The sequence below is a fragment of the Rhinatrema bivittatum genome, chromosome 16, assembly GCF_901001135.1.
Source record: "Rhinatrema bivittatum chromosome 16, aRhiBiv1.1, whole genome shotgun sequence".
Lineage (NCBI taxonomy): Eukaryota > Metazoa > Chordata > Amphibia > Gymnophiona > Rhinatrematidae > Rhinatrema > Rhinatrema bivittatum.
Genome location: NC_042630.1, coordinates 23,610,103 through 23,632,073, shown reverse-complemented (window position 1 = coordinate 23,632,073; position 21,971 = coordinate 23,610,103). Strand labels below are relative to the sequence as shown.

At 45.2% G+C, this 21,971-nt stretch overlaps 1 protein-coding gene across 4 annotated transcripts in view; it reads left to right on the top strand.

Annotated features, from left to right (window-relative positions):
* KIF1C (kinesin family member 1C) overlaps positions 1-21,971 on the top strand; it is a 104,092-nt gene that overhangs the window by 56,291 nt on the left and 25,830 nt on the right. For all 4 annotated transcript variants that reach the window (XM_029580780.1, XM_029580782.1, XM_029580781.1 and 1 more), the window contains 9 exons: positions 667-845; positions 1,526-1,637; positions 3,945-4,022; positions 5,282-5,347; positions 6,142-6,217; positions 10,435-10,513; positions 11,289-11,434; positions 13,120-13,301; positions 18,068-18,147. In XM_029580780.1, coding sequence (XP_029436640.1) covers positions 667-845; positions 1,526-1,637; positions 3,945-4,022; positions 5,282-5,347; positions 6,142-6,217; positions 10,435-10,513; positions 11,289-11,434; positions 13,120-13,301; positions 18,068-18,147 — 998 coding nt within the window. The remainder of the gene's footprint in view (positions 1-666; positions 846-1,525; positions 1,638-3,944; positions 4,023-5,281; positions 5,348-6,141; positions 6,218-10,434; positions 10,514-11,288; positions 11,435-13,119; positions 13,302-18,067; positions 18,148-21,971) is intronic.

The following is a 21,971-nucleotide window of genomic DNA, read 5'->3' as shown; positions in this document are numbered from 1 at the left end:
AAGGGCAATTGTTTAAAAAAAAAAAAAAGATGTCTCTCTCCAAAGCATGCAGTCTGTATGCTAAATGTTCTTTTGCGGTTGAAAGGAGTTTCTGGGTTTTTCCCAGAGTGATAGTTTTCTGTGATCTAAGTTACAGAATCGTAGCACTGGAAGAAACCTTGGAAGGCCATCTACAATCCTAGGGTTGGGAGCATGGTTGCCAACTTCCAAGCAACATTTTTGCTGACAGTCTGAGAAGTTTTATTTGTACTGACCTTCTTGAAGTGAGGGCCATCTTATCACTCCTGTTCTTAGCGCTGGCCCCTGTAACCAATCCCAACTTCTGCCTCCGTTAGGGAGGACGCTAAAATTGCCCTTCACATCCAGAATTGCCAACTGCTGGTAAAATTATTGGCGGCTTGAAAATATTCAGGACGGGTCCAATTTTGGCTGCTTTATTTTTTATTTATTTTTACAAGCAACTGTAAATTTACAGTGGTTGGCAACCTTAGTTAGAAGGGACCTCAGGGGTCATCTAAAATTCATAGAAAAGACCACAAGAGACATTGGAGTCATTTAAAGCCGCCTTCTTGCCTACAAGCAAAGGGTTGTTTGGCTCCAGTGATAATGAATGAATCTTTCTCTTAGGCATACAACTCTCCTATGTTTTCATTGGAATTGTTGCAGGTGAGTTACATGGAGATTTACTGCGAGCGGGTGCGTGACCTCCTGAACCCTAAGAGCAAGGGCAACCTGCGAGTGCGCGAGCACCCCATCATGGGGCCTTATGTGGAAGACCTCTCCAAGCTGGCAGTCACTTCCTTCGATGACATTGCGGACCTGATGGACTGTGGAAACAAAGCCAGGTAACCAGCCGAGGACCTTAATCGGTGCTTTTATTTCCCATTAAAATGCTAGTGAGGAACAATAGGAATCTGCTTCAGCGGGACTAGGACTGTGTGATTCAGGGGGTGAGGCCAGTAGTAGAGCAAAGGAAGGATTGTGCCATAGCCTGCCCTGGTTAGTAGCCAGGAGTGGCTTTTACAGGCTTCGGAGGCTGCTTGCTCTTTCGGGCACCAGAGCATGGGATCACATGCTGCCTCTGTATTTAGCCTTGAGAGGAAATAGTAGAAAGAAATATAAGGGCCCCCCTCAAGACAGACACAATGCCCCAAGGCCTTGCACCCCTAATGCTAGTGTCCAGAGACAGGTGTATGTTCTCACCTGGCTGATGAGGGACGGCAGGAAGATGGAAGGAGATAGATGGGGATAAGGAATACAATTTTTTATTTTCTTAATATTCCGCTTGTTGGCACTTCAGAGCGGACTGCATTCAGGTACTGTGTAGGTATTTTCCTGTCCCCCAGAGGGCTCGCAACCTGAGGCAACGAGGGTAAAATGACTTGCCCAAGGCCACAAGAGCGGAAGTGAACCTTATCTAGCCCTGGTTCGTAGTCCACTGCTCTACCCGCTAGGTTTTCTGCCGTTTATTCCTTGCTGCAAGGCTCTGAAAGTTTTCTCTGGTCTTCTCTCTCCCCCCCACAAGGACTGTGGCAGCCACCAACATGAACGAGACAAGCAGCCGCTCGCACGCGGTCTTCACGATCGTCTTTACGCAGAAGCGGCATGACGAGATGACCAGCCTCGACACGGAGAAGGTAGAATACGGGGAGGATTCTTGAGTGTCTATTTGGGGGTGGATTTTTTTGAGTTTCCAATTCTGATTTTTTACACCCTGTCCCCTCCCTTCCACCAGAGGGAAAAGCTTGCTAGGAGGGTAAAAGTGCCAAACCCTTCTTCCCGTTTCATCCTGCTTCAGCAGTCCAGGTCATGACGAGTTGGGTTCTTTCCCCCTGCCGGCAGATGGAGGCAGACCACGCGTTTTTCCTCTGTGACGTCACGGTCACAACTTAAGGGTGCGGCGCTCAGCAGATGGTAGGGTTGGGCTAGTGCAGCAGTGCGACGTAGGATCTGTGATCAGACTCCGGAGGCCGAGCCGCTGGTTTTTCCACCAGCAGTGCAAGCCCATCACGTCGTTCCCTGCCACTGAGGGGGGATTGTCTGGCAGAGCTGGCCAGGAGAACAGTTAAACAAAACAAACAAAAAACCAAGGAATTCAGAAAACAGGTACACTTTTTTTTTTTTCCCCCTTCTGAGAGGGAGTTTTGCCTGTTTCCCGGTCTTCCCCCCCCCCCCCCCCTCCATCATCTACAGTTCCTTTGGGGAGGGCTTGTCCGTGCGCTGAAGTCATTTAAAGTGTAAAAAAAATATATATTTTTTTAAACCCCACAAAGATCTGGAGAGCACTCAGAGCAGGGGGAAATCGTGTCCTGCAGAGTTCTGTGCAGCCAGCTCAGGGGTGCATCCGGGTACATGTTGCCGTGACGGAGGGTGTAGGAGGCAGCTCCAGGCAGCATAGATAGGCCCCACACGTGGTGAAGTGCTTTGGACCAGGGTGCTCTGGGCTGCCACGGAGAATGGACAGGAGAGAAGGCCAGCAGGGATTGATCCGTGACGGGGGTTGGACCCTCCTTTGCCACCTGCTTCCTTTTTTCAGGCCTCTGGCATGTAGCTGGACGTGATTGAAACATAGAAAATGACGGCAGAAAAGGACCAAACGAACACTGCTCTCTGCTTTCACGGCAACAGCTGAAGGGAAATTGGATTCAAACAGCATCCGAGGACCCTGACCTTTAGAGTCTGAGAAACTGATAAGCATGGGGGTAACCTGCGCAGTGCAGCAGATACTGGCATAAGCTTGCCGGGCAGACTGGGTGGTTGGAGTTGCATCAAAGGCATTGGGCTTTGTGCTTAAGGGAAGTAAGCGCCACCTCAGTTAGTTGGCATGGAGCTGGCGTCTTTTTTTTGTATGCACCTGCATTTTTATACTGGAGCGTTAGTAAGATGGCAGGGACCTGTGGGGGTGGGGGGGGGGGGGGAGCCATGATTTTCTTCCGGTTTTGGTCCCAGCCAATGGTGTCCATGGGCAGTTTGATGGGAGGCAACCCCCTCTTTGAGCTTGGGGTCCTGTGCAGGAGTTTCCATGGAAACTGGAGGTGCACCATTATTTCCCTTCTAAACAAAGGAGGGTTGGTTATGCCTTCTGGATTACAAGTCTTGCTTTCTTGGTCTCCACCCCCCCCCACCTTCCAGAAAAAAAGTTTGTCAACTTGTGTTCTTGTTTCTCATTTTTTTTAGCTTTTTAATTGAAAGGTAACTCTTAGATATGGATTCCCACTGTGGCTGATGCAGTATATTCCGTTTGTTTTCTGAGAAAGCAAAGTTGCTTACATGTTCTCGAGGATAATCAGCCGGGTAAATCCATCCTCTTTCCCCTTTTATAAAGTTCGTCGGCTATATTGTAGTGCACGCTCAGAAAAGCCTGGAAACTCTCTATAAAACTGCCCATGTCGGCACTATTGGGCAGTGTCACCCACTTGAGTGGCTGATTATCTCGCTGTCTTTGAACACTCCTTACAAGTTAAGCAACTTTGCGGTCTCTGCAAAATCCCTAGTGTGACCCATCTTTTGGAAGTAATGCGTGTTATGAGAACATCCTCATGTTGTTGTAAAACCAGTTTTATTTACTATCTGTCTTCTGTTCTTTGGATACCCTTTCTTTATGGGCTTTGCTCAGGGATCTTGGCTCTTATATAACAAATGCACAAAACAGGAAATTGCCAAGATAAAGCAGTATTGCCTACTTTTGTTATTTTCTCACAATCAAAGTATTAAATTATAAAGACAGTTAATAGTAAATGGAAACCACACCCTCTCACATTTAAGTATATTATCGAACTATGTAACCGTATAATAATGGCACCCTTGGATAAATTAGAAACGACATATTTGTGCCTAACTGTAAACCGTTGTGATGGTGCTCTACTATACGACTGTATAGAAAAGTTTTTAAATAAAATAAATAAATATTCTGTTGTTCACGTCTTGATTTTCCTCCTGACCAGGTCAGTAAGATAAGTCTGGTTGATCTTGCTGGAAGTGAAAGAGCAGATTCTTCTGGAGCAAAGGGCGTGAGATTAAAGGTAAGTGTAACTTTAGTATATAATGAGGTTCTGTCCGTTCTGAAATCATAAGCTAAGCGTGTTAGTGTTGTGTCGCCAGATATGCTTCTGTAAATGGTGCTGCCTTATGTAATCAACGATAAACCAAGAAGAGTCCACAAAACCCCCAAAAATCATGTTATAACAAAACAATATGTGGATGGGGACTAAAATGTGCAAAATTCAGCAAAGTCTGGCCAATCACAAAAACTTTAAATTAAACATGACTAAAGAAAAGGCATCGGCAAGCCTGACGGCGTGTCCTGCTGTGGTTTGCTAGGACCGCCCGGACAATTCAATCCCCTTTTATATGCTTTCTTAAACAAAAAATAAATAAAAGAAGCATAACGGTCCAAAGTGCTGATATATAGCAAACCTGACAACACAGCCAGTGTTTCGCTGAGAAAAGCTTCCTGAGGGGTAAACTGAAATTAAATCTCCACTGCGACTGTTAGCGTTCCTAGCAGGACAGGTAGTCTCTCTCACAGAAGTGTCTCAAGATGGACTTGGCTGAATTTTGCACATTTACTCCCCATCCACGTATTGATCTGTTGCCACCTTACGAAAGCCAGGGATGATATTCCTAGAGGTGCCTTGTTCTGGGGGGAGGGGCAGCTATGTGTAATCTGGGAATATTAGCGCACGGTGTCCATATAATTAGAGTAAAAGCTTCAGGGATGTTATGTCACACAAAGGTCTGGCCATCAGTTCTTTACCTTGGGCTAACGCAATGTTGTGGGTGTATCACCCAGCAAGAGCTTTGAGGTGGCATTGCTTGAAGTCCCCTCTGTAAGTCAAAGCAACACCTACTTTTTGGAACACCCTCCTTCTAGAACTTAGGGGCAATAGGGTGCCCAAAGAAATTCAAAAGTGCTTTAAAAACATTTTTATTTAAACAGGCTTTTGACTAATTTTTTTATCTGATATTTTATTTTAGCCTCTTTTTCTCCTTTTTAGGTTGTATTTTAGTGGTGCTGATTCTGTTTTACTAGATTTTATTTTACTTATGTTTTTATGATTTTATTTTTTGTTTTAGTGGTTTGATTTTTGTTTTTCATAATGCTTTTATTATGTTTGAATTGTAAGCAATGTGGGCTTTGGTGTTATAGTGGCCTATAAATACCAATAAATAAATGTTGAGTTTGATTGTGCCTTGCAGTTGATTGTAGTGGTAGAACAGGACGCTGCTGCTTTGGGGCATTGATTTATTTTCAACCTTTTTTCCTCCTTTATTTTTCTAGGAGGGGGCAAATATTAATAAATCTCTGACTACCTTAGGGAAGGTTATCTCTGCTCTGGCTGAAGTGGTAAGTATTATCCTTCCTGTATGCTGCCAACAGACTGCATCCTCTCAATGCTCTTTCTCCTCCCATTTCTCTTAGCTCCCATGTGCACCTATCCAGCTGCAGTTGTCTATAATACAGATTTTTAGTTTTTGCCTTTAATCCTACTGTGCTTTCTTTTGGTAAGTTTCTCTATGCTTTTCTGGTATAAAAAAAGTCTATATTTGGGGATAAGAAGGCCCTATCCGAGGGGAGCTAGAACAGGCATTTTGTTCACTCCCCTCTGCCACTGATCTGTGTGAGTAGAAGTCTCTCTTAGGACTCATCTCAATGCATAGCTGAATCCAGCCAGGGGTTCTGCTGTAACTAGGCGATTCTCCCAGAAGATCAGAGGTTCTGTCAGGGCTCAGGATCACACAAGTTTATTCAACATTTAATCTCCTCTTTGTAACTCTTTCATGTGAGTGAAGTTTGAGAATATGCAGATTATAGTTTTTCTTTTTAAATACAATAAAATATAAAACAAGGCCATACTTATAGCTGCTTCTCATTGCTGAGCAGAGGAATCAGAGCCTGAGTCAGACACTGTCACTGCTGTGTGCTCTTAGCACGGGGTTACAGGGTAGAATTGATGGGAGCCCTGGTCTGCATATCACAGCTTTCCCTGTGTACGTACCTGGATCAGTCCAGACTCCTGGGTTTGTTCATCTCTGTCAGCAGAAGGAGACAGAGAGGTGTTGCAGTTCTCCTCTAAGCATTGTGCAACATTAATGGCCATTAAATATAACTGTCTTCTATGCATCTGTTTTTGATTGTAGCAAAATAAGAAGAAAAAGTCCGAGTTCATCCCTTACCGTGACTCTGTGCTAACCTGGCTACTGAAGGAAAATCTGGGTAAGAATCCTAACAGAATTCATATTTCCCTGTACGTACCCGGATCAGTCCAGACTCCTGGGTTTTGCTCCCCCTCAAGCAGATGGAGACAGAGAAGTTTTCAAAATAAAACTCCGCCTTAAATAGAATGGTGCCACCTACAGTCCGGCAGTATTTGTCTCTAGCAGATGGTGGAGGTGCAAGGCCTACAGTCTGTGCTGATTGCTCATTGGAGTTAGAGTAGTGAGTCTATGAGTTTTAGTGAGTTTTCAGTCTGTAAAACGTTTTTACTTTGCGGTTTTTTTTGTTTTTTTTTTAAATCTGTTTCTGTCCTGAGCTTCCCAGGGGGTTTGTAAGGTCCTGAGGGGTACCATCCCCCGCTGGTGGTTGAGGCAGCTGCATTACAGGGTAGAGGGCCCTCTTGTTCCAAGCTAGCAGCTGGGTCGACACTGGGGAGCCCGGTTCACTCCACCCCGCCTGATCAGGACCGTGGACCACTGCCGTGCAAGTCTTTAAAAAAAAAAAAAACCCAACTTTTGATTTTCTTTCATTTTCTGTCAGTGTCACCAGTGCTGCGGCTTTCTTCCCTCCCTGACTTGGCGCTTGGGCAGACCGTGATTATTTTTCTATTTTTTACAGAATTGAATTTTAGCTTTCTCAGGCCCGCTGCCCCTGGAGGTGCCCGAATGGACAGTGGTGACCATGGACGCCAGCCTCTCCGGTTGGGGAGCGATTTGCCTGAGGAAGTCTGTGCAGGGACAGTGGTCCCTGGAAGAATCTCGGTGGTCGATCAATCGTCTGGAAACCAGGGCAGTAGGGTTAGCGTTGCAAGTGTTCCACCCTCTCCGGGAGAAGTCAGTCAGAATTCTTTCCGACAATGCGACCATGGTGGCTTATCAGTCGCCAAGGGGGAACCAAGCGCCAGCCAGTGGCCACGGAAGCCCAGCAGCTGATCATCTGGGTGGAGAAGCATTTAGTAAGTATTGCAGCGTCTCACATAGCAGGAGTCGTCAACGTTCAAGCGGACTTTCTCAGTCTGCACTGCCTCGATCCCAGGGAATGGGAGCTCGCAGACGAAGCTTTCCAGCTTATATGCGACACGTGGGGCGTACCCCGCATGGATCTTATGGCAATGTTTCAGAACGCCAAGGCACTGCGCTTCTTCGGTCGCCGCAGAGAAACAGGAGCAGAAGGGGTAGATGCCCTGGCTGACCGAAGTGCTGCTGAACGTGTTCCCTCCTTGGCCACTGATAGGCAAAGTGCTCAGGAGAGTGGAGATACACCCAGCAGAAGACATCCTCGTAGCTCCAGAGTGGCCGAGACGGCCTTGATTTGTGGACCTGGTCAATCTGGTACTGGCGGGTCCCCTGCGGTTCCCACTGCTCCCGGACCTTCTCCATCAAGGGCCCATTTGTTTGGAAGAGGTCGATCGCTTTTGTCTAGCGGCATGGCTTTTGAGAGGCGCTCTGCCTGAGGAGCAAAGGGTATTTGAACGCTGTGGTGGCAACACTACTCCGGTCGCGCAAGACATCCACCACCTTCGCGTATGTGCGTGTGTGGAGAATCTTTGAATCTTGGTGTGTGGACCGGGCGATTGTTCCTACTCTGTCTTCGGTGTCGGATATTTTAGGTTTCTTACAATCCGGACTCGCCAAGGGCTTATTGTGTAGTTCCCTGAGGGTTCAGGTGGCAGCTCTTGGTTGTTTGCGTGGTTCCATTCAAGGTGTGGCGTTGGCTGCTCACCCCGATGTGGCTCATTTCCTAAAGGGGGCAAAGCATTTACGTCCCCCGATCAGGCACCCTTGTCCTTCTTGGAATCTGAACTTGTTCTCTCAGCTCTGTGTACGGCGCCCTTTGAGCCTCTGAAAATGGCTACAGTAAAGGATCTCACGTTAAAGATGAATTTTCTTATCGTTATGACATCTGCTTGCAGGGAGCCATTTCTGAGAATTTTGGATTCTGGTGTGTCTTTGTGGACGGTTCCTTCCTTTCTTCCGAAAGTGTGGTGTCTGCTTTTCACGTGAATCAGTCAGTGGAGCTTCTGTCGTTTCCCGTTTTGGACCGGTCAGACCCTATATCTAAAAACTTATGGAAGCTGAATGTTCGGGCGTGGTAGCGTTATCTGGAAGTTACTAACGCATTTCGTGTGACAGACCATCTTTTTGTGCTGTGGGCTGGTCCGAAACGAGGAAATACGGCATCTAAAGCTACGATTTCACGCTGGTTGAAAGAGACTATAGGCTCGGCATATTTGCTGCGTGGTAAGCCTGTACTGTTTGGTCTTCGGGCTCATTCTACCTGTTCGCAGGCGGCTTATTGGGCGGACTGTCAAAGGGTCTCACTGCAGGAGATCTGCAGGGTGGAGACTTGGAAGTCTTTGCATACCTTTGCCAGACATTACAGACTGGATGTTCAGGTACCGGGTGAAGGGAGGCTTTGGCGAAGCAGAGCTTAGAGCGGGCCTCTCCGGATCCCATCCCAGGTAAGAAAGCTCTGGTACATCCCAGGAGTCTGGACTGATCCGGGTACGTACAGGGAAAGGAAAATTAGTTTCTTACCTGATAATTTTCGTTCCTGTAGTACTACGGATCAGTCCAGAGTCCCGCCCGGGGAAAGCATGGAAGTAAGGGAGAGTCCGCTCAGTTATTGATTGATTTTGTTTTCAGATCTGCAGAAATTGGATTGACCGTCCTCGAGTGGTTCTACAGGTTCAGTTCCTAGGAGGGTTAAGTGAACCCGTTATTTCTTTTTCTTGTTGAAGGGTTATTGTACATAGTTATGGTGGTTTTTGAGAGCCATTCTGCTTTGACATTGAGTAATACTGCCGGACTGTAGGTGGCACCAGCCTTTATAAGGCAGAGTTTTTTGTTTTGAAAATTTCTCTTTCTCCATCTGCTAGAGGGGGGGATCAAAACCAGGAGTCTGGACTGATCAGAGGTACTACAGGAATGAAAATTATCAGGTAAGAAACGAATTTTCCTACTGTCGTCGTAGATTTGAACTGGGTTCAAGGACCGCATGGATTATTGGACATTCTTTTGTGCATTGTGCTGCTTGGAGGGCACATGGACCGCCTTTGGGATTGGCGCCTCTTTGGCTTATTGTGACTTGGATGGGCAAACGAAGTATGCGCCGGGAGCAATTGTTACCCCTTCTGCGGCAGTTGAGAGATTTGTCACCAGCCCCTGACACCCTCAATAGGTTTGAGGGGCAATGAGCTAGATGACCTATCAAGCAAGCAGTTGATTAAGAGGATTAAAGCTGACTTGGCCAAATTGATCTCCTGGTTCTTGCACATTCATATTTTATGGTCTGATGTCATTCCATGCCCAATATTGAGCAATTTTGAAGCTGTGGAAGAGGGGGGTGCAAGAAGGTCAACCGCCAGATCGGCATGGGGGCATGCAAGCTTGGATGCATAATAAGACAGGAGTAAGCGGGTGTCCAATGCAAAGGCAGCTTAGGCTGGGCAAAGTTCCTCTGTCAGATATCGGCTGTGATATGTTCTACAGGAAGCCTTGAAGGATCTGTTTTGGGGTAGTGGTGTTGGCTGCAGCTAAATGTTGTTGGGGGCATGAGGCAAGGACATGCCCTACCCTAATGCTTATGGCAGGTACCCAAGCCAGTGGGGAGGGAAGGGGTGTTTCGGATGCAGCGCAGGGGTGCATCACGGTCCAGGTCAGCAGTGGATTTGGTGCATGGCGGGGCACCCTTATGCCTGGGGAGGCCCCTTTGCTTGGGAACAAGGTGGGGGCCAGATTAGATGATGCCTAGCTTGGTATTTTAGTGGAGGTGGGGGTGCTGCCTGTTTTGACGATTACCATTTTGGGTACAGGTTATTTAAGGGGAATGTATTGCTGTGGCCTTTTATATCCAATTGCCATGCTTTTGTCATTTCATTGCTTTGAGTACTGTACCAGTTTATGGCAAGGTGTTGTTTTAATATGGGTGATGTGGGTAATGGATTTGTGGAGAGGGAGGGATGTAGCTGGGCCGACACTCTCTCATCACAGCTGCTAGAGTTCACATGTAGAGTGGCTTGTACTAGAACATTCACCAATCCAGTGAGTGTGGAGATGGATTCTTCAAGTGCACGCATGTAGCACACACCTGGTAGCCGGTGAATACCTCGGGCTTATTTAAATCTGCAGTGTGCACTCACATGCACAGAGATATAGAGACAGGGTGATGGAAAGTTGATGTTATAACTGCTGATCTCATCTTGGCTTTCCTCATAGGTGGAAATTCTCGCACAGCCATGATCGCTGCCCTCAGTCCAGCTGATATTAACTATGAAGAAACCCTCAGCACGCTTAGGTAAGCAGGTCAGAGGTTTCTGCAATGTGCAGAGTGTACGTGGTGCTTAGGCCTGTCGCTGTGATGGGAGGGGGAGAAAATCACGGGTACTGTGCATGAAGGAAGCTGAGGGCACAGTAAGCCAACAGTCAGCCCTGCCATGAATGACTTTCAGTGGGGTTACAGAAGGTTTGACTGGGCTGGAGGCTTAGGTGTGCGGGAAGGTAAATTTGCTTCAATAAAGAAGGTGGGAAGACTCACAGACGAGGCAGTCTTACTCCTGTGAATCCACTGTGTAGTCTCCATTTCGGATCATGGAAAAGAAGACTTGTTATACTGAGGTTGATATTCAAAGGCTTTCTCCTACTAACTTATAGGGTTAGTCTGGATTTGAATATTTCCCCTGCCGAGTGGATAAAAAGAGGCCATGCTGTAGGTGTTGTGAGGGTGGGAATGCACTTTGGCTGGTGTGTGCAGATATTGAGCACTGCCTGTCTGGTTACATGCGCAAGTCTGAATGAGAAATACGTGTCCTAAAGTTATCTGGTAAGTCCCATTGAATATCTGGATAAAGTTACATGTACGATTTTTACCCAAATAGTTTGCCTACTTTCTGGCTCTCTAAATATTAAGCTCATTAGGGTTTGTGTTTGAGCAGATACTTGTGTTTATAAGGTCCTCCTCCCACTCCAGTAGCTCACCTGCGGCCTATGTAAAACTGTGCCAATATAATGCCACAAGTCATGCTTTCTGACTTAAGGAAATCTTTAATGAGATGCATTTATGATCTCTTAAGGTATGCAGATCGGGCCAAGCAGATAAAGTGCAATGCAGTGATTAATGAGGACCCCAACGCCCGTTTGATTCGGGAGCTGAAGGAGGAGGTGGCACGGCTGCGGGAGTTGCTTTTCGCACAGGGGCTGTCTGCCGTTGCATTAGGAGGTAACAGAAGAGCAAACTGGCATCCATCCGCACCCAGCTCTTTGTTTTATTTTTTAAAGTCATCTTTTTATTTATTCCTTTTGTTTCTGAGGTGTTGCTCCATGCTCCATCCTGCTTTCGTTTTGTTTAGAGAGAGCACCAGGGAATGGAGTCAGCCCCACAGTGCTTTGCTGAAGCCCCTAAGCGGGATTTTCTCTTAAAAAAAAAAAAAAAAAAAATGTACCAGCAGGGAAGGCGAAGCAACACAACACATGGACTTTACAAAAAAAAAAATAGGCGCATTCAGTTCTTTCATCTCGTCCCGCTTAAAGACGGGCTTAACTCCCATCTCACAACCTGCATCGTTTTTTGGCACGACACCTAGCCTCATGTGTTTTAATTACTAAACAATTACATATGTCAGATTCCATGGCCAGGAGAGTTTAGCTATAAAATGTTCTTTGATCTTTACATCAGGTGTGCTTTGATCTTGCTTCATCAATCTGTTTAATTGACAGAAGAGCACCTGATTACAGATTACTTACTACAATACATAAGTAAAGAAATGTCAAAATAACATAGGCATTGTGTATCTAAAACTCCCATTAACTGAATATGTGAAATAATACTTGTAATAGGCGTATGCCTATATTCATTGTAAAAGTCAAGACGACATGTATCTAGAGTTCAGTGCTAATTAAGACACAAACTCTGGGAGCTTTGCCAAGCTAAAATACATCAATAACTAAGGTCATTCTCCGTTTCTTATCTTAAAGTGCTGGCTAGCTTCCCAGTTCCGATAGCTGCAGGTGGTCCGTAGGAAATAAGAAATAAAATGGAACTAGAAACGAAAGTCTAGCGCAGGTCATTTCAGAGATTCAGAATTGTTTTACTGATTTTCATCCTTCTGTGTTTTTGAGGTAGAGGAGACCTAGATACCATGTCGTCACAGACTCTGTAAAAGCTCATCTGTGCAGATTTGACCTTAGAGGAGCAGGTCAAGGCTTAGAATGTCAGGCATGGCTGCATCTGTGGACCCCTTGTGTCAACCTCTATTAAAGATAACTCCACGCTGCAGTCCTAAGTTTAATTCCTTACATTTACATCCCATTGTATAGATAACGATTCCCAACGCAACAGCAGATTTGGGCTCTTTGACAGTTAAAGCCCAAATCCAGTTTTCCTTAAGACTTGTTTTTATGATTTCAAGGGTTTTTTTTTCCTCCCACTTTTGTTTGAAAACCCTTATCTAGGGAGTTATAACTGTGCAATTGTTCAACAGTTTGCCTTTAGAAAAAACCCAATTGTGGTGTTCGTAATCGGTATTCTCTGTAAACAGTTCAACAGCCATACAATTCCCAACCCCAATCTGTTCATTAGCTTAATTTCAGAACTAAGGCATGCTTCATGTTCATTGGTGCTCAGTAGAGCCTATGGACTTTTTCTAGAAAGCTCTGGAAATCATATTTCAATTGTTGTCATCAGGAAGGCATTTTTTATTATTTATTTTATTTGTGTTTTATATACCGTTATTCCATGTGAAAATCACCAACTCATAACTGTGTATAGGTTTGACATTCATAAACAAATGTGCGAATGTTGAATTGCTTTCTTCAGATAATGCTTGTTACAGGTAAGAAACTTTGCTTTACACTTTGCTTTGTTTTTTGTTCTCCCCTGTTTTTTTTCTCTCTCATATGGAAAAGATCTGAAGGCTGACGACAGTTGTGCTGGCAGCAGATCAGAGTTGCCAGTGTTACCCTTCCATTCTACCTCTGCTGAGATGGACCAGGCCCCATCTTCCCCATCCATTAATGGGCAGATGGAAGCATACTCTGACCTGGAAGAGCAGGTGATCTGTACAGAAGAAGCCATGGAAAGGCTACAGGTACTGGTGGAAGGGTGATAAAGGGGATGGAATGACTCACCTATGAGGAAAGCCTAAGAGGTTAGGGCTATTCAGGTTGGAGAAGAGGAGATGGCTGAGGCAGGATATGATAAAGGTCTACAAAATTATAAGAGGACTAGAACGGGTAAATGTGAATCAGTTATTTACTCATGGCTAATACAAGGACTTAGGGGTGCACTCCATGAAGTTAACAAGTAGCACATTTAAAACAAATGGGGGAAAATTCTTCACTCAATGCACAATTAAATTCTGGAATTCATTGCCAGAGGATGTAGTTAAGGCAGTTAGCGAAACTGGGTTTAAAAAAGGTTTGGATAAGTTCCTAGAGCAAAAGTCCATAAACTGCTATTAATCAATAAGGATTAGTAGCTTGGGATATATTCATTTAATGTTTAGGTACTTGTAACCTGGCTTGGCCACTGTTGGACACAGGATTCTGGGCTTGATGGACCCTTGGTCTGACCCAGTAGTGCAAGCGTTATGTTCTTTAAAAGAAACCTAGTTCACTACAATATTGATATAACATTTAGACTAACAAGATAAAACATAGCATATTCTCAACCAAATGTGTCATAGAGGCCAAGCATGTAGGTGTCAGAAGGGTAAATGTAAACTAGAAATGCAGAAGAAAAGAGATGAGATTTCAGAAGTTTTCTAAAACGCAGTAAGTCATTTTCTGCCTTAAGGACTTCTGGGAGTTCCTTCCATAACTGGAATCCTGCAGCACTGAGCATACGGTCTTGACGCTTTAAAATCAGGGACAACCAGCAGTCCTTTAAATGTGGATCGTAAGGAACGAAGTAGGGCAGTAGATAACTGGTTTGGGGAAGACCACTAGGCGCAAGAGCTTTAAACACTAATGCACACAGACCCATAAAGTTCAGCACATGACAGTACAGCTGTATCTTCCCTGATCTTGCATTCCACACTTTTGGAAATATTGCCAAGAAATGTTACTCTGTCATCAGTGAAATTGTTCAACCTTCTACATAAGTTGCTGATTGGATCTGGTTGGTCCTTATAGGCTGATATCACAAATGCCTCCAGTGCATGTGGGCATCAGGAAGGCAGGGGTGAGGAAGTTAAAGTAGATAAGACCTTTTCAATTATCTCTAGTTGAGGCATTACTTAACTTCCAAAGAAATTGGAAACGAGCAAAGAAGAGTGAAAGAGGAGCCTAATAGAGCACTGGGCTGCAAACCAGGGGAAACAAATCCCGCTGCCATTCCTTCTGACCTTGGTCAGATCCCGACCTTGTCACTTCACCCTCCATTGCCTCAGGTACAGACTTAGATTTCGAGCCCTCTGGGGACAGAGAAATACCTACAGTACCTGAATGCAATCTGCTTTGAAGTGCCTGAAAAGCAGAATATAAGTCAAATAAATGTTCCATGACCTTTTTTCAGATACCTTCTCATACACGTGACCAATGTTCAGCTTGTTCTCACTCTGTTTCCTTCTTCATATATCTGCACACTGGTAAATCTTATTTATTGAAACATGTATCTAATTTGCCTTTCAAAAGAAGTAATTTATCTTGTGTCTCTGGCCCCTTTTGTATGTCGGAAAAACCAGCCGAGCCCTTAAAAGCAGAATCTTTGAGCATCGGGCCTGCATACAGGCTGATAGAGAGGAAAGCCCCTTGGTGTGGCCCACTGGCAGGCGCGATCCCATGATATCGCCGAGATGTGGTGTTTGTAACAGAGTAAGATTTTCCCATGAGCAGAGGAGGTAACTTCTCTACCATCTTAAGGCTTGGTTCACTAAAGCTTTTCTCCCATTCTGTGTCTATGAGAAGACTTTGATGAATCAGGACCTTGGTTAGCAAAGAAGAAAGATGGATTTATGAGTTACAGTCCCTAACTCCTAATGGTTTGAATCGAGAAATAGGAGGAATAGTTTTTGTGTTTTTTCTAGTTTTTCTTCTTTTAATTCTGACTCTACAGGCTAATTCTTCGTTTTTACTGTATGGGATGCTGTGTATATACTTTGATTGCATGTTGCCTTATGCTGATTGGTTGGTTTATCTCTGTTTCCCATTACTCAGTTTGGGTCATGTGACCTCTAACCTGATTGGATGGAGTCCCGTTTTGGCACAATTTTCAGCTTTTATCTGTCTCTTAGCTAGTTTGAGTCTGAAAGTTTGTTTTGTTTTTTTTAAGCGTTCGCTCATATATTATGTAGATGTGATGAGCTCCTTAATATCTAAATTTCTGTCTATTGTAAGTGCGGTACCCAACGCAGGCTCGCACGCAGATCAAAACCGCTGCACATGGCCGCCCGCACTCCCAGGAAGGAGGTCTCAAATATCTTTTTAAGCTATACCTCCAACTTTTGATCCTGCAAATCTTTTAGGGCCGTCTGGTATGGTGGTCTTTGTAGTGACTGCAGAGACTGCCGCAGCCACCTTGGGTACCCTGAGCAGCTCCAGCGCATCCTCCGGTAGTGGGTGCAACATATCCATAGCACGGCTGACTTTCAAACCTAGATCCGGAGTGTCCCACTCCCGGAACAAGAGGTCAGTGATCGACATATGAAAGAGAAAAGAGCGAGCCGGACCTGGGATACACCGCTCCCATACGCGAATCCTCCTGCGGGACTTCAATTCCAAGCTTTTCCAGAATATTCAGGATAAGCGGACCCAATTTCTCCAGAACAAGCATACCACCTTGGGATTATCACCATCTACCGCAGAAGCACCTCCCTGCTTGGGCACCAGGGGCTGACCATCCTGGCTTGCATCTATCCCCTGAAGGTCTTGCGGGGAAGGGTCTCCTCCATCAGATGTATCATCTGGACCTGCCACGGATCTGAGAAGGCGCTTAGACTTAGTATGCCCCCCCACCGGCAGGGACTTGGGACGCTTACGGGAGGAGGGAACCTCAGAGACCTTGCCCCTCTTGCGTTTGGATGCTCTCCGTGCCTTGAACACGGTTCTGCTACGTTATCTTTACAAAAACGATATAGTTGGACTTAGGCAGCAGTTTTGGGGTAACTGTCAGAGAATCAGATGGAGGGGTTGGGGGTGAAGACAACGTCAACATTTTTGTCTTGTTTCTTGTCTTATACCTTTTCGGCAGTGATCCTGACAGTCATGGATGATGTTCTCTGTCAATCATGGATTGCATTGTGTACACTCTGAACCGAGTAACTTTCCACTTAGAAGTTGTCTTCACTGGCAAACATATTTTCTGTTTTTGAAACACAAGTGGATTTGCACATGTACAAGAGCTGTAGATACTTCCCAGTAGTTTCAACAGATACGTTGATGGCTTTTTCACTAGCATCGGTATCTTGTAGTATTCCATCTTTGTTAGCTTGAGTTGTCACAGAAGTTAGCCTGTAAAATTGTACCTGAAACCTTGCCTTGTGTATTAGGTGCAATATATAATTCAGCAGAACTAAGACTAACCACCACATCACCATTGTTAGCTCCCGTGGGATCTTCTGAAGGACTGGGGGCAGACTTGGTGGACATTGGATATGGTAGACAGTCCCTTTAATTCTGCCTTGAGTTGAGCAGTCTTCATCCCCCAGTCCAAAGAGGCAACACTGCAGTCGCCAGAAAGTACCTTTAGAAACTGCTACCCCACAGTTATTGCACTGTGCCACTCTCCTCATTTCTACTCCTTTTTATTTCTATGTTAAGAAAATGAATTTTATTTTCTTACTAATTGTCCTTTGTAACCAATGTTTCCTCTAAGCTGTACATATTAGCACATAACTTTAATCACAAAGCTTCTGTTTCTCTGGGCAAGTTGGTTGCCTTCTAGTACCACTTTCTGGTTGCCTGCAGTCAACTTGAGCACAAGTGAGTTCTGACCTGCTCTGCTGCAGGGTGTGGAAGTTAGGATGGAGAAGGAACAGTGGCAGGGATGGATCTCATTTTCCTGCTGTCTCTGCCTGTGCTTGTTTGATTTATATTCTAGCAATCAGCCTCTGGGTACTGGGGAGGGGAGGAGTATAAATTGCTGTCCTTCAGCTGCCCAGTTCCTGCTCTTGCCTACAGTGTTAATCAACTGAGTCCTCCCTCTCCTGCAGTATGAGTCAAGGTACTGAATGGGGAGGAATAGATGAGCAGAGTTTGCTGCTTGAATTTGATCTCAGTGCCTGCCTCAAGGTAGGGAAGGGGTGTAGCATGCTGCTCAAATTTGTGCCTGCCTCCTGTCTCCCTCCTTTGTTCCTATGCCAGTTTAGTGGAATTGCAATATGGAGAGGCAGCTCAGAAGTGGAGCATCTAGATTACCCTATTCACTATCAATAATGAGCCTCTTCATGGAGTGGCATATCCCTTTTGAAAATACCACTGGCATGCATAATGCACCTAGGTACTTTTGTGCCTCTATTGAAGCAAGGGCAAAGTATGTGTCAAAGAACATATGGAGATTAGAAATACAATCTCTGCTTGTGCTTTGCCACCTCCGATCTAACTGCTCACTTTTCCCCACAGCTAAAAATAAGCATGTATACTTTTACCCATAGGGAGGCAGGGGCAATAATCAAAACATGATTTTATGCAAATAAACGCTGCTTTAAAAAATCCCTGTAATGCATAAATATGAAAAACTGAAAGAGCTTAAGAATAAAAGCAAGGGATATGTGCATGTAGCTGGAAGGCTGTCAGGATTGGTGTGTGGGGGTCGTCTTTCCCCCTCTGTCTCTAATTCCTACTCCCCAAGAAGAGTACTATGTGGTAAGGGCCCTGTGCACAACAAAATGAAAACGCTTGTATTCTGATTTTGCAGGAAACAGAGAAGATTATTGCTGAGCTGAATGAGACGTGGGAAGAGAAACTGCGCAAAACAGAAGCAATCCGCATGGAAAGGTGAGTCCTGCTGTGCTGTAGGTGGGCGGTAGCTGTTTGTTTGTTTATTTATTTTATTTTCTATACCAGTATTCTGGTACAATCATATTGTTTTAACCTGCTGTAAACCAATTATAAAACATAAAACAATGTCAAGGTAAAATACATAAAATAAAAATTAACAATCATAATAAAACAAAGAAACTAAAAGCCTCAACTTGCATTTCCAAACCGTACTATTTTAAAATTAAAACATACCTCCTCAAACTCCAAATGCCTGCTTAAATAGGTTTTTACTTTCTTTTTAAAATTTTGTTTGATTCTGGCCTGTGCTGTGTGTTTATGAGCAGTTTCTACACCAAACAGGACGCATGAGAATAACCTGCATAACGAGGCAGTTACTACCATAAGCCACTTGCTGGGCAGACTGGATAAACCATTTGTTCTTTATCTGCCCTCAGTGCTATATCACATCAGGCTTTAGACCAGGTTGGCCAACTCTAGCCCTTGAGAACCACAACAGGCCAGGATTTCAGGATATCAACAATGAGTTATGCATAAAATAGATTTGCATGCACTGCCTCCTTGTATGCAAATCTATCTGATGCATATTCATTATGCATACTCTGAAAACCAGGCCTGTTTGTGGATCTTAAGGAGTGGCGTTGTCCACCCCTAGTCTGAAGCCTGAGGTGACAGGATATGGTAACAGAGCAATGACAGCAGATAAAGAACATCCAATCTGCCCAGCAAGTAGCTTATGGTAGTAACTGCCTCATTGTGTAGGTTACTTCCATGTGTTCTGAAAAGAGACCGGGTTGGCCCAACCTCATGTATAGCAGCCTCTAGGTATAGGATGACTTTCCTTGTCTATTTTCTATCTGGAATGATGAGCCAAAGCAAAACTGTTTCATGGACTTGAGCTATCATAAAAGAACTAACTCTTTTTTCATCAAGCAGCAAGTCCATCTCTTCCCCCTTACAGGTGCAGAAAGAAATGAACAAACTTCTAGAAGCGGAGGGTAGGATTTGTGACTTTTAAAATAGTGCAACATCAGAGTGAGCCTGTCCAAATAAAATCATTTTTTAAAAACTGGCATTGTACCAGCAATTAGAATGTGGTTTTTCCCATCCCTGGTGTTGCAGCCCGTACTGCGTAGCTGGGCTTTGCAGTACTCAAGTCACGCTGTAGCCTAGGAAACTTGAATGTCAGCAATCTTGCAGTGTTGTGGAGTGCATTCATAACAGCACTGAGTCATATCCTGTGAACCAGGAAAGTCAGATTAAGTCAAGCGGCTTGTGGGGGCACAGACAGATATTGACTTGAACCAATGTTGCAAACAGAGGGAAACTTTGAATTGATTACCTAGGTTGTATACTGAATCCTTCATAAGTCAATGCATTTAAGCACTAGCCCATTCCTCACTTATCGAGCTCTCTTCTGGGCTCAGACCATGCATGCTGGAATGGGGCTAATCTCTCTGGGGTCTACACCTGGCAGTTACCTGAGGGGCTTGTCATCTACATGCACACAGTACTGCCTCGGGGGTGCTTACCCAATGTAAAGACACAATTACTGGCATTTTACCTGGGGGCTTGAACCCAGGAGCTTATTCCCCACACACACATAGTCACATGCACACTCTAACTCAGTACATCATGGTTCCAGGTATTTACAAAAGAAGGTTTATTTGAGCAATAAGAGAATAGAACAGGAAAGAAATAAAATCAGATAATACAGAAGTTACATTTTCAAGGGCTTAGCTCTATCACATCTGGAATCCAGCTCTCCTCTAGCTATTATCAGTCAGTTCAGCTCTTGCTGCCTGGCCCTCTGCTAGTTATATCCTAGCTGTATATCCGAAACAATATTATGAAGAAAAATGTATACGGTGTTCCCAAAACCCAGTTTAGGCTGTCTCTTGTAACTCTGATTTCCTCTCATCAGATTTTGTGCACCTGCTGTTTATCACTTATTCTCACGGTAATTACAATCATGTGATGTCTTGTCTGTATGAGACTCTTGAGTTCACTAGAGACCTAACCTCTAAATATATCCTCAGCCAAAGTAGTAAGGTTTCCTTGGAATCTCGTCAACCATCAGGAAACACGAGGAGGGATCTTCACCTAAGGTTAAAAAAAAAACAAACCCCAAACCCCCCCCCCCCCCCCCCCCACAACATCTCATACTCGAAGTACTCTCAGCGTTGGCACTATTTCCCCTCTTACCAAAGAGTAAGTAAATTGTGCTCTGTGGTCATGCGACGTCCTCTCCATCAAAAAAAAAAAAAAGAAAGAAGCAGCGATGTAAGTGCTGCGATCATTAGACCCACCCCCCCATGACATCACTAACATCAGACAGTTAAGACAGCCTCAACACCAGGCGTCGCGCGCCAAAGGCGCTCTCCCCTTTATGCACCCCTTCTTGCAAACCTTTGTGTATATGTAAAAATTTATTTTTATGTTTCCTTTAACTAAGCTGTTTCATTGTATTCGACTAAGGAATTTTTTCCTGCTTTTTCTGTTTCACTGTAAACCGGCATGATTTGCATTTAATGCAAGAATGTCGGTATATAAAAGTTAAAAAAAATAAAATAAATACCGTATTTTTCGCTCCATAAGACGCACCTGACCATAAGACGCACCTAGGATTCAGAGGGGGAAAATTAAAAAAAAAAAAAAATTGTGCTAAACCGGCTCTGCGTCTGGGCGTCTTATGGAGCAAATTAGGGGAGTGCATAGTTTTTTTTTTTCTCCCCATTTTGTTTTCGGGTCTGGGGAGGGCCATTTCGGTCCACTCCCCAGATCAGAAAATTTTTCTTTCTGTGGGAACCCCCAAAACCCCCCCCCCCCCCATCCCTTTAAATTAACAACCTCCACCCCCCTGACCCCCCCAAGACCTGCCGAATTAATTTCCTGCAACCCCCCACCCTCCTGACCCCCCCAAGACCTGCCGAATTAATTTCCTGCAACCCCCCACCCTCCTGACCCCCCCAAGACCTGCCAAACGTCCCTGGTGGTCCAGCGGGGGTCCAGGAGCGGTCCGGGAACAATCTCCTGGGCGTGAGCCGTCGGCTGCCAGTAAACAAAATGGCGCCGACGGCCCTATGCCCTCACTATGTCACTGAGACCGACCGCTGCTATTGGTCGGTCTCAGTGACATAGTGAGGGCATAGGGCCGTCGGCGCCATTTTGTTTACTGGCAGCCGACGGCCCTATGCCCTCACTATGTCACTGAGACCGATCGCTGCTATTGGTCGGTCTCAGTGACATAGTGAGGGCATAGGGCCGTCGGCGCCATTTTGTTTACTGGCAGCCGACGGCCCTATGCCCTCACTATGTCACTGAGACCGACCAATAGCAGCGATCGGTCTCAGTGACATAGTGAGGGCATAGGGCCGTCGGCTGCCAGTAAACAAAATGGCGCCGACGGCCCTATGCCCTCCCTATGTCACTGAGACCGACCAATAGCAGCGGTCGGTCTCAGTGACATAGTGAGGGCATAGGGCCGTCGGCGCCATTTTGTTTACTGGCAGCCGACGGCTCACGCCCAGGAGATCGTTCCCGGACCGCTCCTGGACCCCCGCTGGACCACCAGGGACGTTTGGCAGGTCTTGGGGGGGTCAGGAGGGTGGGGGGTTGCAGGAAATTAATTCGGCAGGTCTTGGGGGAGTCGGGGGGGGGGGTGTTAGATTTTTGTTTGGTTTTTTTTTTATATTCGCTCCATAAGACGCACATACATTTTCCCCCCACCTTTGGGGGAAAAAAAGTGCGTCTTATGGAGCGAAAAATACGGTAAATAAATAAATCATATTTAATGGCTAATATTAGAAGTGATGAGGAAG